General features: G+C 48.2%; 1 protein-coding gene across 2 annotated transcripts; it reads left to right on the forward strand.

Annotated features, from left to right (window-relative positions):
* The first annotated feature begins 68 nt into the window (after positions 1–68).
* ZMAT5 (zinc finger matrin-type 5) lies at positions 69–9,203 on the forward strand. 2 transcript variants are annotated; one of them, XM_077307952.1, is made up of 6 exons: positions 69–254; positions 2,748–2,893; positions 3,380–3,442; positions 3,636–3,716; positions 7,171–7,282; positions 8,749–9,203. In XM_077307952.1, exons 2-6 carry the CDS (start codon positions 2,767–2,769, stop codon positions 8,876–8,878), a joined length of 513 nt encoding a protein of 170 aa, XP_077164067.1. In that variant the 5' UTR covers positions 69–254; positions 2,748–2,766; the 3' UTR covers positions 8,879–9,203. The 2 variants fall into 2 exon arrangements, with proteins under 2 accessions (XP_077164067.1, XP_077164066.1); XM_077307951.1 differs by having other exon boundaries at positions 73–254; positions 2,744–2,893.
* The last annotated feature ends 4,798 nt before the right edge of the window (positions 9,204–14,001 follow it).

Consider the following 14,001-nt stretch of genomic DNA (forward strand, 5'->3'; position numbering starts at 1 on the left):
CGCTGGCCTGTCTTGTTTCCCCGTGGAAACTGACTACAGTTCCCAGAGGGCTGCACGATGCCTTCTGTGACACGGGTTACTTGAACGCTGCTGCTGCTGGGAGTCGTAGTGTATTCTTTGGGCGTTCGTGTCTTTGGTTTGGGAGGCTTGCAGAAGCTGCGGCTTTCACATCTTGGGGGTTTCGGATTTGCGACAGATGTTGAGGTTTCTTCACCAAGTGGCAGGCGCTGTACGCGAGTAGCAGCCGGAGAGCGGTGAGTAGCTTGTGCTTAGTAACCTGAAGGCAGTGGGAAGAGTTACAGAAGTATGGCAATTTTGAATTTAACTCTCTGGTCTCAGGGCTAGATAGTTGCCAGCACAGCTTGCCACTTGCAGGGATGCTTCCGCGGATGGGGCCAGCAACTGGTCCCTTTTGATTATTTCTTTTCACAACTGGGAAGTGTCTGCTATTAATTACTAACGTGGACAGTTTTATTTCCGCAATGTTTTTGTGAACTACCACTGAACTCAAAAGGACTGATTTAGCTGTTTCAGCAAAGAATTATCATATGGCTTAATTTGGATATTATGACACAGTTTACTAATTTGCCATAATTTGCTTTTGCCTTATATATCTACAGTTAGTCTGAGGAAGAGCGCTTGCACTCGAAAGCTCACACCTTGAATAAATCTTTGTTGGTCTTAAAGGTGCTATTGAACTCCATTTTTAGAAGTATGGTACTCGCCTAGCTACAATCCTCTGCATGTCCCCTCAGGAACACATTCTTTTGAAGAGTCAGCATGCTATTGGGGTGGTTAGAGGGGCTGGGGAGGCTTAGTTTAAATTTATTTTATTTATTATATTGATATACTGCCCTCTCTTTCGGCTCAGGGCAGTTTACGTTATAACTCTCATATGCAGTACAGTACAATGATTTAACAGTGAAACTTGTGTATTGCCATAAAACCTGCATGTCAGCTTTCTTAACTTACCTTTCAAGAGTTTTTCAAGAGTTTTTTTAATTGTGTTACAACATATCAAAACAACAGAGGTAAATCTATAATTACATAGACCTTTATTACAGTCATAGACCAGCAGAAGATGATGTGATACGTCTGTTAAAACCAGAGTTTAAGACATCCTAAATCACAGTAGCAGTATTATTATACTAAATAAAATATGCAGTAAGAACATATACAGACAATAAACTACGCCAAGATAATGCAGCCCTAAAGTTCATTTGGCACAGGCCATCCTTATTTATTTATTAATTATATTTATATACTGCCCTTCCCTGAGGCTCAGGGTGGTTTAAATGAAACATAAATACTACATGGAACTGTGTTTCTACATAATAACATATAAATGGACTGCAACAATAATAACACTTACGTTAGCAACTGTAACTGAAGGTAACAGTCTAATGAGAATAATGGTTCGAACAGGTCCATGGTTCACATTGGGTGTATGGATTTCTGGGAGGGAGCAGGGGCCCTGTAGATGTTCCTGGTTCTGGTCAAGCTCAACCAAATGCCTGGCAGAAGAGTTCCCTTTTGCAAGCCCTGCAGAACTGATTTAGTTCTATTAGGGCCCTGATCTCCACCAGGTGGGGGGTCAGGACAGAGAAGGTTCTGGCCCTGGTTCAGGCTAAGTGGGCTTCTTTTGGGCCAGGGACCCTTAGCCAGTTGGTGGTGACAGAGCGTAGAGCTCTTTGAGGGGCAGAGACAGAAATGCAGTCCCTCAGGTACCCTGGGCCCTGACTTCTTATGGCCTTAATTCCTATTGTGAATGTTCATTGCTACTGCAAAAAACCTGGAACACTACAAGGTGTCATTATTTGTGTCTGTAAGCAGCAAAATTGTCCTGAACACCAAGGAAATCTACATAACAGTGATAGAATGAAACTAGTACAAATCTTATTATAATCTTGATACTGAAGGAGTGTATGTTCCACTGTTTCTATATGTCCAGAGCCACAAGGGCATTTCCTTTCAAGGTAAGGTATTTTCCTGTATCTTCCTTCTACTACAGCTGAGGGGAAGAAGCTAATAGCGTACTAAAGTGAAGGCCCTCCTGTGACTAAGTACTTCAATAGATAGCAATGGAACTCAATAATTACTGCCACTAATAGCCCTTGATTACAAATTTCCTTTTTGCCATAGTATAGTAATGGGATCCAATAAACTTTCCAACCTTTTATTGCCCTATTTTTTTTAAATGCTGTCAACCTTTTCACTTTTACCACATCTCAGATCTTTTCCCTACAAGCCATCCATTCTCATTTGGAATGTGTTTTGTTTTCCGTCACCTGGCATCCTTGCATTTGTAAGCAGATCTTTAACCGCTTCTTGAATTAGTGGATTTCCCGTTTTAATCTACTTGACAGAGCTGCTGATAGGACAGAGTGGAAGGAAATATATATGCCATACTGAGATCCTTGAAGCTGTGATGGGCTAAAGATTGAGTAGATAACAGACTCCATTCATTGGAGTGTGCTGCTCCGTGCTTTAGAAAGCATGAAATACAATCTTCTTTATCTATATCTGGAAATTAGTTCCACTGCAATCTATGGGGCTTACTCACCAGAGTGTATATATAGTGTAGCAGTCATGATGACTGCCTTTGCAAGTAGTAATTGAGGCTGCCCAATAGTTTTGAGAAACAATCTTACCTCATGGAAGCTACAAGCGACTGGATGGAGGCTTGCACAATGGAAAAGTGTGTGGAAACCATGTGGATAAATTGTACTTAATCTTCCTTCAGAAAGCGTGCTTGGAGGAGTCTGCATGGGGAAGCGCTACTTCTGCGACTACTGTGAACGCTCGTTTCAGGATAATCTCCACAACAGGAAGAAGCACCTGAATGGGGTGCAGCACCTGAGGGCCAAGAAGGTCTGGTATGACTTATTTCGAGGTAGGAGGCAAGTTCTATTCCCAGGGACTAGGAAAGGGCTGTGGGTGTAGTGCGGGATGAGGGAGAGCCTGTTGTATGTGCTGAAGCACCTTAGGTGGTTTTTGGATTCCGATTGTTGGCTGCAGGGTGGTAGGCTCTGGCTGATTCCACACAAGGAACTATTTAGCAAATAGGTGGGATCCAGGAATGAGAATCAGAGAAGGGACAAAGCATTGCAATTTTCTCTTGAAATTATGACTTTAATTCCTGCGGGAGAAGGCTCACGTGGGTAAAAGCTAGACCAGGTTTTTCTGGGGTTTCCCAAAGCTTAATGAATGCTTCAGGGGTTTCTCAATAGTAAAAAAGTTCAATCGTATTTTATTTCAGCAATTGCCAGCCATAGGGTAAGAAAGTTGAGAAAGTCTAAGCTAGAATAATGCCAGGCTGAAGCAAGGAGAACGGCTGGGCCTGGTTCTCCCTCCCATGTGGTCCTTTTGTGTTCCACAGATGCTGCAGCTGTCCTTCAGGAGGAGCAGAGTAAGAAGCCCTGCCGGAAGTTCCTGCAGACAGGTGTGTACTTGTTTTTCTGGCGAAGGCATATTTTAGTTAGGGCTGCAAGCTGCCACTAGCTTCATAGAATCATAAAATCATAGAATAATGGAGTTGGAAGGGACCTCATGGGTCATCTAGTCCAACCCCCTTCACTATGCAAGACACTCACATGCCCCCTGTTTCATATGCCCTTGTTTGGGTTTCCTTGCAGGGCAATGTGACTTTGGCTCCAATTGCAGGTTCTCTCACATGACTGAGGTGGATTTGGAGAAGCTGAACGCACAGGTACAAGGTAAGCAGTTGCCAAAGGTAAGACTGCAAAGAGCAAACAGAATCATAGAGTTGAAATGGACCTCAAGGGCCATCTAGTCTAACCCACTGCACAATGCAGGAAACTCTCCACTCCCTGCCCATCCACAGTGACCCCAATTCTATGCCCAGATGATGCACCACCCCCCAAAACTCAGAATCCCTGGCCAGTTTGGCCTGGGGGGAAAAACACCCCCTGACCCCAAAGTGGTGATTGGCATTTCCCTGAGTATGCAAGAAAGGCCAGTCTGGGCCAAAATTGAGTTTAACTAACAGTGAATCTTCACAGTCTCTGGCTGAGATTTTATTTATTATATTTATATACTGCCCTCCCCCTAACTACTAATCCTTTTTACCAGAGAGCCTGGGAACTGGACCTGGGCACATGCGTGCAAAGCAGGTGCTTGACCTGCGGTTTCTTCCTGGTGTCCCCATTGCCCCTTTCTGTGGGTGGAATTTCTCTCATATTGTTCCCACAGTGCTTCAGCCTGTATGATCAAGACTAGGCTACACCGTTTCAAAATAATAATAGAAAAAAAATCTGAAAACACTCTAAAATGCTTCAGTAAACAGCACCTGTCAGGAAATGTATGCCCTCTACTAAGAAGCTGGAGCGGGAGGGGGATTTGACCAGCTGCTCCTGTCAGGTTTGTTCGCCAATTATGCTGCTATTGATTATCAGCAGAGGTTAAATGGGCCGGATGAAAGCAGAGGGATTGAATTGGCTGGCGAGAGAAGGCAATCCTCTGGGGGCCCTCAGCAAACCTCCTCCCTCTCATACTGCAAAGCAAAATGTTTTTAATTAAAGAAACTCAGTGGCAGAGAATCCTGAACTGGCTTCTTTCCTGCCTTGCTGAGTGCAACTTACATTGAGGTTAAACCTTGTCTGCTGCTCCTGGCAGGCTGAATTGAGACGAGCTGAATTCCGGGGCACGGGAGGAGCATTCTGGACCCAGGATTTTGGAACCTGGAAGTTGAAAGGAGCCAAAGGGAAAAACAGCACAACGGCGCAAAAGTACATAGCTAATAATCCAGTGTTATGGAATTGAGGCTGAGGTACGGGCTAAGGATAGAGAGGATGTTCTCAAAATAAAACATATGTCTTAGACTCCTGGGGCTGGTTCACACATGTCTTCTTGCCACCTGATGGTGATGTGCATGCATGAATGGGCTTATCAGAGGCTTCCAGGTTACCCTAAAGACAAGGAAGGTGAATGGGCTTCACTGGAAGCCAGGCTAACTCTTTGAAAGCAGGGGCATATCACAGTACCTTCTCTGCTTGCAGGGTAGACATTATCAAGGAGGTACAGGCTGCTTCACACATGCATATTAATCAGGCGATGCTTGACAGATATGGGAGATGCCATGGGGCAGGAGAGCACCCTGCAAATAGAAAACCAGCTCATCAGCAAGAAAAATTCTCTTCTAGTTCTGACCATGGAGGAGCCCCCGAAAAATGATCTTTCAGGCTTTGAGGTGGCCCAGAAGTCATGTCAGCTGGCCATGCCTCCCTGCCATGCCATCACAAACCACAGCCTGAGCTTCCGCAATTCCGCAAGGCCTGCAAAAGGAAGCTCTTCCACCAGGCATTCACTTGAGGCTGACCAACCCAGACACCCCTTCCATGACTGAACAGTTTGATCCCCCCAGCAATATATCAGTGTTGTTATTCATGTCATGTTGTGGTTGTTACCTGATATATTGTTGGGATGTTCTTTGAAATTGACATATTGTTGAGATGTCATAGGTTGTCATAAAGTTCTATGTAAATTTGTGCAACGTTCCGTGTAAACCGCCCAGAGCCGTAGGGAAGTGCAGTATAAAAATCCAAATAAATAAATAATAAATAACAGATAAGCTCAATGTGGACCGGAAAGGGGGGAGGGGATAGGAGGTGGTTTAAGGTGGGAGTCCTTTGAGAAAGAGGGTGCTATGGAAGAACAGGAGAGGTTGATCTGGCCATCTGCAAGACCCCAGAAGATCTGAGTCCCTGTCCACCCCCGCCCCCGGCCTATGCCTTCCACTGCCTTATTGTGCCGTTCCTGAATAGCAGCCAAACGGCATATGACACGTTATCCATCTCTGGCTGCTCACTGTGTGTCTTGCTTCTGCCACCATCATTAATATTCAACAGGGGAGAAGAATAATTGGCTGCCATCATGAGACTGGCGTTATCCTTCACTCTGCCGGAGTAGTGTCGCTAATTTTACACCCTGTTGGGAAATGTTTAACGTTTTGGTTAAAACTGTGACATGCAGTGTCTCGGTTTAGAGCAGGTGACTGATGGGAAGAGGCTGGGGGGGGGGATGGTAGGAGATTGGCGGGTCCTCTGGGTGGAGATGGACCCCTGCTGGTGGTGGGCAGGGCAAGACCGATGTCTCTCTGCCCTCCCAGTAAGCAGTCCAGTAAGGAAAGAAGACTATCTTTCCTCCTGCTTCCCTCACCCCTGTTGAGATCGTCCTCTGAAGCCCTGCTCAGCCTCCTTCCTCTGTCAGAGGTGAGGTGAATTACAACGAGGAGCAGGGCCCTTTTGGTGTTGGCTCCCCACCTTCGGAACGCTTCCTCCTGGACACTTGCTGGGCACTTTGTTAACCTTTCAGCGTCCAGTAAGTTCTCCCAGGGTTTTCAATGAATGGGTTTTGTTCTTTTCCCCTCCTTCTGATGCTTGGCTTTGAGTTGCCACTTCTACCAGCCTTGCTGTTTTCAGGGACCGTGCTGCTGGCTTGTAATGCTTTAGAATCCTCATTTGTGAATCTGCAGACACTCTTGCTTCCTAAAGGGTTTTGCATCTTGGCCCTATCAACCTTGGCTGCCTTCCTCTGTGTTGTGGTTGCTCTGCCTAGAGAAAGGCAGCGCTCCGCTTTCGGAGTAACAGGAGAAGTGGGTCGAGTGTCTCATAGGACTTGGCCCTGAAGCCTCTAGATCGGGGGGTAGTCAAACTGCAGGCCTCCAGAGGTCCATGGACTGCAATTCCCACGAGCCCCTGCCAGCGAATGCTGGCAGGGGCTCATGGGAATTGCAGTCCATGGACCTCTGGAGGGCTGCAGTTCGACTACCCCGGCTCTAGATCATCTGTGAGCAAAACCAGGCCCGGCTCCTCTTTCACTGCCCTGATTTCCAGGCTGGCTCACCTCCCAGACTGTACAAATGCATTGGGTCGAGCCGGGCCAGAAGGGCGGATCTTTTGAAAGCCATCCAGGGCTGGTGGCCAGTGTAGGGCAGGAAGAGGCAAAGAGGCTGACCCTGGAAGCAGCCCAGTCTCCAAGCCCAGGAGAACAGCTGGGGGGGAGGTTCCGCCCCGGGCCAAATTGCACAGGCAAAAGCCACGGTCTCCGAGAGAACAACTGCAGGCTGATGAAGAGCGGATGGAACGGAGTAAAAGGACAGCGTACTAAAGCAGCTCTACTCTTGTCACCTGCCTTTAAAAAAAAAAACAGAGGAGAGGAGAGCGAAGGAACAGCAGCGGGGCGGGGTAGCGAATCCCCCAGGGACCGTCGAGGAGTGGCTGGAGAAGAGAGCCAAGCGGCTCGGCTCAGCTCAGACGAACAGGTACGTGCTTTTCGGGCTGACCCTTGGAGGTGTTCCTGCAGGACTCCAGATGGTCTCGGCAGGCCTGCCTCTATGGCCAGGGAGAGGAGGAGGCATCTATGACTGCCCAAGCGCTCCCGGCATCTTGCTCATTCTGCTTGCCTCCTACATCTGTTGCTGGCTGCTCATAGCACTTGGCAGGGGAACATGACAGCCCCTGCCCTGTAGAGCTCGCTGTTCAGATTCTAGTGCTGGGAGAGACGATGCAGGACAAGCCGAGGCAGGAGTCAAAGGGGATAAGTGTGCATGTACAGGTGCTTGGGGTATAGGCAGAGGGGTCGTCTTCATGGAGGTGGTGAGTGTGAAAGAAAGGGGGGAGAATTCATCTATTGGGTATGAGCAAGATCTCTCCTGTCCCTTCCCACACAGCTCCATCACCATCCTCCTTGGGCTTCCACCAAACTCCCAAAGGGGAAACCATTATTTTACTTGTAGTTCTTGATGGATCCCTGGCATCCCCCGGTATGGTAGCAGAGCTTTGATTCAGGATCGCATGCTCGTACTCCTCCCCTCCTTGCGGTTCTGAAATTCTCAGCCTTCTCAGTTTCCTTAGCCTGGAGGGTTGAGGAAAACAGCCCAAGAGCCTTTTTTTCCTCTCAAGAGAAAAAACGGGTGGGTTCTGCTTGGGGGCTTTTCCACCCACTGCTTGTCTTTTGAGGCAGGCTGTGCTGGCTGGTGCCAGAGTGGAACCTGCTTCTCCCTGCTGTCTCTGCACTCAGCAGAACCAAACAGCAGTTAGGACACAGGGGACAGAGCTCCCTTTGGAGGGCTCCTGCCTAATTGGCACTGCCCTCGTGCCCGGCTGCCCTTGAGTTATCTTCTTTTTGGCAGCTCTGGACCCGGCGCTGCTGCAGGGGCTGCCAACCATTTGGGTCACTCTGCTCAGCCGATCTTTATGCCAATCTTCCCTTCGGGTCCTCCGAAGACGTTTAGCTGTGTATTTTCATTGGGCAGTGCCTTGTGGCCTACCTACTGGGGGGGGGGAGGGGGCACACACAGAGGGAGCCATCCCGAGAAATACTCTGTTGATATACTATTTCCCCTCCCCAGCCAGCACAATTATCTGAGCCCCAGAAAACTAGGAGATTTCACGTGTGTGTCAGTCATGGGCACAGGTGTACAAGCAGCGGGCTTCACAATGGTTGTGGTCCATAAATCAGTTGTGGAAAAGGTTGGGGATGGTAGCTCAGAATTTAAGCCAGGGAATAGGAAGCCCCAGGGTCAGATTTTATTCCAGCTCTATTTATGTAGCCAATCTCGTCGTCTTCTAGCCGCACACTCCCATCTGCAGCCTGTAGATACTAATACTGATCATACCTCCTAGGCTTGTTGCAGGAATTGGTGAAGTAACATATCTGTAGCACTCTGAAAGTGTCATGTACGTGCCAACTATTTACCCAATGTTATTGTCATCTCCCTCGTTCTAGCACCGACCCTGAGGAAGAGTCCGTTTTCCAGTATCCGCCTGGTTGGCCCCCAGTGCATGAACTCCCGCCTTCCCTTCAGGCTCCTCCTCCTGGTGGATGGCTGGTCCCGCCCCATCTCCAGTGGGGATGAAGGAGGGTTCAGAACTGAATGGCCATTGTGAATCACAAGTATTGTATTTCAGGTGCCTGCCTCTCAGTGAACTTTAGCACCAGCGGGTTGTTTTTCGGAATGTGTACGGATAAAGTTTGAATCAGGATATTTAAAAGGGGTGGACCGTAAGGAATGGTGAGAAAAAGTGCGGATAATTGTTAGAAAGGCAAGCTATGTGGCATCTCAGTTTGCTGGCTTTTCAAAATATATTTGCATAGAGCCAGCTTGTGCTTAACTGTATTGCACCCTTGCGTTGGTAAATATATATATTTTTGAATGAATAAAGATCCAGGCTTCGCTCTTCTTTTGTGTGTGTTTGTGCAAGAATTAAGCCAGTTCCAGTTCTCCTCTGCAGGATGGGATTTTAGTTGACTTCTCCAGAGTCTCTTTAGCCCAACCTCGGCAAACATCTCTCCATGTAATAAAACTGATCCTCTACTTCCCATTGCGTGTTATTCCCCATTTTACAAAGGTGCCGTTGAGGCTGTGTACTGCTTGGCCGGGGAGGGGGGTGGGAAGGGGGAGGGATAGCATTTGAACTTTGCATCAAACGCAGAAAAATCTATTTTTGTCTCTCTTGATGATCTTCCATTTACTAATCTCCAGCATGTGTTTTGACAGGGTCTCATCACCAATAAATAGTATATTCAGTTTGTGCAAACCGCAGTAGAAGGGAGAGGAGGCATGTACTGCAGGGAAGATTTAGCAGCTCTGATAGCGCCTTTTTTTTTTTTTTTGCGCATTTGATTAGTGGAGGTTTTTGGACTTTTATGTTAGAAATTGGGATTCCATCTGCATTGTGTTCAGTTTCCATGCGCTGCAGAGAACCTCGATGTTCTGCAGTGTTGGGAGCTAGATGTTTAGAGTTCTTTAAGGCTGCAGCGCTTGCTTGCTTGCTTGCTTAGAAGGCAAGCTTCAAAAAGGGCTGACCGGGGAGGAAATCTGCTTAAGATTGGGCCTTTGTAGCCCACTCTGAGGTAGGGAGCATTCCTCAGGAAGTATGCCTAGGATTGCACTTTAAGGCTGCAGTCCTAGGCAAGGCTTACTTGGGAGTCAGCCCTTTTGAAACGGGTTGGACTCGCTCCCAAACATACTGCAGAGGAAAGCACGGAAATTTTTCTTTTGCTGACAGTGGCAGCGTGGCATCTTCCTTCTTGCCGAGGTTCAAACCCCGCAAGCTGAAAAGGAATGTTTTGTCTGAATGTATACTCGGCAAGGTGGCGATTGGAGCAGTGGATTAGGAGGATAAAGACCGGGCTTTGGAACCCCCAAGTCTGTAGTAAACCTCACCCACGTCTGTCAGTGGCTCCATGTTTCTGCTTGACTAAGAGACACTCTCCTTGGCACACGCTTCACTATTGGAAGGAATGTGTTAGAGCCCATGAAGAATTGAGGGAGGTGTGGAGAGAAATAGGGAAGGGAAACCTTTGCCCCCTTTGGTGCCTTAGCATGACACAGCTCAGTTCTGGGGGAAGCGGCTTAGTGTGCCCCCACTCTTAAGTCTCAGAAAGCTAGGCCTCTAGCACAAAGGTCCAGATTCCGGGCATTTAGCACTGGGTGAGCAGGAGGCTGGTCTGCTGACGCTGAACTGGAGGAAGTTTTGATCTCTTCATCCCTGGCCTGCCTGAGAAAGGTGGGGTTGGCCAGTGTGTGCTTTAGGGTGTGCCTCCTCCAACCCTAGTTTCATCCCTCCACATTGAGGGCTCTGGCCCCTAAGACATAGGCTGGTGAATCTAGGGATGCCATCCTCCAGGTGGGTCCTGGGGATCCCGTGGAATTACACCCCATCGCCAGACTCCAGAGATCAGTTCTCCAAGCTACAGAGATCATGCTTTGGAGGGTGGACTCTAGGGCATTGTACTCCGCTGAGATCCCTGCCCTCCCCAGGCTCCGTCCCCAAATCTTCAGGACTCTCCCAACCTGGATCTTGCCAACCTACTTCCCACGTCCCATCCTCCACCAGTGGCTGGAGGGGGGGACCTGGCAACTCTCGGTTAATCCCTTGTGCTGCCTCATTAATAGGCCCCAAGTTCATCCTCAACAGATATCTGGCTATACTAAACAGACAGATGGCAGGAGTGATGGGTATTGATAGCAGTTGTATTTTCTTTCAGGCAGACTCCCAGATTTTTATTTCGGCAGCCGCCAACTGGATGAGGAATCAGGGGGGAATGGCTTCTCCTCTTGCTTGTCCAGAGTTTTCATCTGCTGTAATAATTAACATTTCAGTAGTTCTGTCAAGTGCATCTACTATGCCAGTAATCCTTGCGACAGCTCTGCAAAGTAGGTCCAGTCTTATTTATTTATCATACTTCTATACCGCCCTCCCCGGAGGCTCAGGGCGGTTTACTTTACAACAGAGAACCATACATAGAACAGTCTGTAGAACATGTTACCCCTATACATCATACCCCCATACTGCAGATGGAGGGAGGTGTGCTGGAGTGGCTTCTCCAAGTCCACCAAGTGAGTTTGTGGCAGAGCCAAGGCTGGAACCAGGGAGCTGCCAAATTCACAGCTTTTGCTCCCCGCCGGTATTCCGCACCCATTCCCTTGCATGTGGCCAGGATTGCAGAAAGCGTTGGGGGTGGGGAAAGAATGGAGATTGACCGGCAAGTGGGTGCCCGGACGATTCATAACGGGTGCAAAAAATGTTTTTACTTGCGGGGCAGTAAAAATGTTTTCAAAAATCAATGCGACTATTTATGTTCCAGAATGAACAAGGAAATGCCAGCAGGGAGGGAAGCTTTGTTAGGCATGTCGGAAAAGATTGGGCTGCCACCTGGTCGTTTTCTAACAGAGGGGAGAGGAATTTAATGCCAGTAAATAATGGCGGTCTGGCAGTCTTGAAAAATGCCACGGAGAACCAATTAAACAGCAGGCCGGCCAAGGTACTGTTGGGACATGAGACTCCCTGCTCCCCCTGCCTCATTCCTTCTGCTTCCAGGCTGATTGTTACTGCTGCACCATTGGAGACCTGAAGACCGAAACTCAGCTTCCTGAGGCTTCAGAAACAGCATTAAGAACAAAAAGTTGGGGGAACCTTGGACTGTGGCAGCCAGAGGGAAGAAGTTTAGCCCATCCCACTCTGTTCCAGGTGGCTTTAAGTGAAACTGGGCTTCCCACGTTCTTATTAGCATTTTGAAAAAAATCGGTCTCATCCTTTAACAGGCGTGTGTGTGTGTGTCTATAACCCTTCTGCTTTGAAATACCAATAGCCTGGGGTGCCCAGATTCTATTCAGAAAATGGGGCACGGGAGAGGTTAAGCCATGAAACCCTCTGAAAGGAAAATCTACATTCCGATATTAATTTTAGGCAGCAACATGGCTGGATGTATCTGAGGGACTGCCTCTCCCAAAATTATCCCCCTAGGAGAATTATGCTTCACTGGTTCCAACAGACTGGTGGTTCCTGGCCCACAAGAGGTGCTCCAGGCCTCGATCAGGGCCAGGGTCTTTTCAGGCCTGGCCCCTACCTGGTGGAATGAGCTCCCAAAGGAGGCATGGGCCCTATCAGAGCTTACTCAGTTCTGCAGGGCCCCTAAAACAGAGCTTTTCCACCAGGCATTTTGGTTGAGGCCTGGCTGCCAGTAACATCTAGGAACCCCCCCTCCTCTTGAAAAACTCCCTCCTGCAAGATCTAGATCAGGGGTAGTCAAACTGCGTCCCTCCAGATGTCCATGGACTACAATTCCCAGGAGCCCCCTGCCGCTGGCAGGGGACTCCTGGGAATTGTAGTCCATGGACATCTGGAGGGACGCAGTTTGACTACCCCTGATCTAGATCTTGCAACCAGTAGAACAGACCAATCTGGGGACGGCTTGGAAACATAGAACGTCAGTGCTGTTTGTAGAGAGTTAATAAATCTGGCTTTAGTTAGCTGATTTTTAAACCGATGTACACCACCCAGGGACAGCTGGCTAAGAGGAATGAGCTCCTACAAATCCAATTATAAATAAGAATGAAATAAACGTGTGTGTGATTCAATACAAACCAACAGCACCATCCCAAGCAGGGTTGTACCCTTTGACTCCTGTTATTGGCAGGGCCAAAATGTATGCTGCAAGGACCTAACATGGGTTGCAGAAGGGACAGGGGAGAGCTTGTTTTCCCATGTCACCTTTAAAAGGGGTCGGGGGTGGAATGTAATTTTAGGAGAAAAAGACTCAGCTCAGGCAGGCTGAGGGATGGCTAGGAGGTATTCTGGCGAGGCAGCGATCTGGTAGGGACCCCAGAATAAAAGAGATGAGAGGAGAATGATATAAACAGTTTTGAGGCCCCTTTGGGAAGGGAGAGGCAGAATGCAATGTAAGTGAAGTAAATAATAGGTGTTTGGTAGGCCAGGCATGGGTGCCGTTCCTTAAAAGATAAACACTGATCTCTTTACCAGTCTGTACTTTTAAAAGATCTTGAACTGTAAACATGTACTTTCCCTGCTCCCCTTAACTTGGCTTCATTCAGAGCCGAAGAGGGTGAACGAAAAACCAGGCACACTTGCCCGGGAAATTGACTTGTCGGCTTGTGTATGTGTGTGCGCCGTTGTGTGTTTTACTTCAGTGGTATCACCGGCTGGGGAGGCCACCGGGGAGAATATAATACCTGCCTCTGTGAGGACTTGTTTTTCTGGAGAATTGATCTTCCACACACCTCAGAGAGGCCTGAAAATTATAAGGAAGGGTGTGGTGGGCAAAATGAGACACCCTGGTTCAACCTGAGGGACTTTCAGAAGAATTGTTTTAAAAGTGAAGGGCTTAGAACAGAGGTAGGTCACTAAGGATTAGGGATTTGGGGTGGGTGGTGCCTCTGATGATACCAGAATGTTCAACTAGCAACAGGGAGACATAGATTGATAGAGAGGCACGCCTGCAAAAACGTTTAAACAGTCCTGTCCGTGGTAGTCCCCAAACCATTGCCCGCCTCCTACATGCTCAGCTTCCTCAGCCAGGTAGGAGACTGACAAGCTCTGCGGCCAATCGCAGCCCAGCTTGCATCCTCGGGAACGGCAGGTCTTTAATCTAACCCAGCGGGGAAATATACCTGAAGGATGCTGAATGGGGAAAGACAGAAAACCTAACAGAGTTTCCAGGGCGTTTCCTGGTTAT

Source organism: Paroedura picta, chromosome 13 (assembly GCF_049243985.1).
Source record: "Paroedura picta isolate Pp20150507F chromosome 13, Ppicta_v3.0, whole genome shotgun sequence".
Classification (NCBI taxonomy): Eukaryota; Metazoa; Chordata; class Lepidosauria; order Squamata; family Gekkonidae; genus Paroedura; species Paroedura picta.

Excerpts from the sequence above, each read along its gene's own strand:
- ZMAT5 (XM_077307952.1), top strand. The coding sequence starts at position 2,767 with ATGGGGAAGCGCTACTTCTGCGACTACTGTGAACGCTCGTTTCAGGAT. Across the intron at positions 2,894-3,379 it reads CTGGTATGACTTATTTCGAG|ATGCTGCAGCTGTCCTTCAG; the intron begins GTAGGAGGCAAG and ends TGTGTTCCACAG. Across the intron at positions 3,443-3,635 it reads CCGGAAGTTCCTGCAGACAG|GGCAATGTGACTTTGGCTCC; the intron begins GTGTGTACTTGT and ends GTTTCCTTGCAG.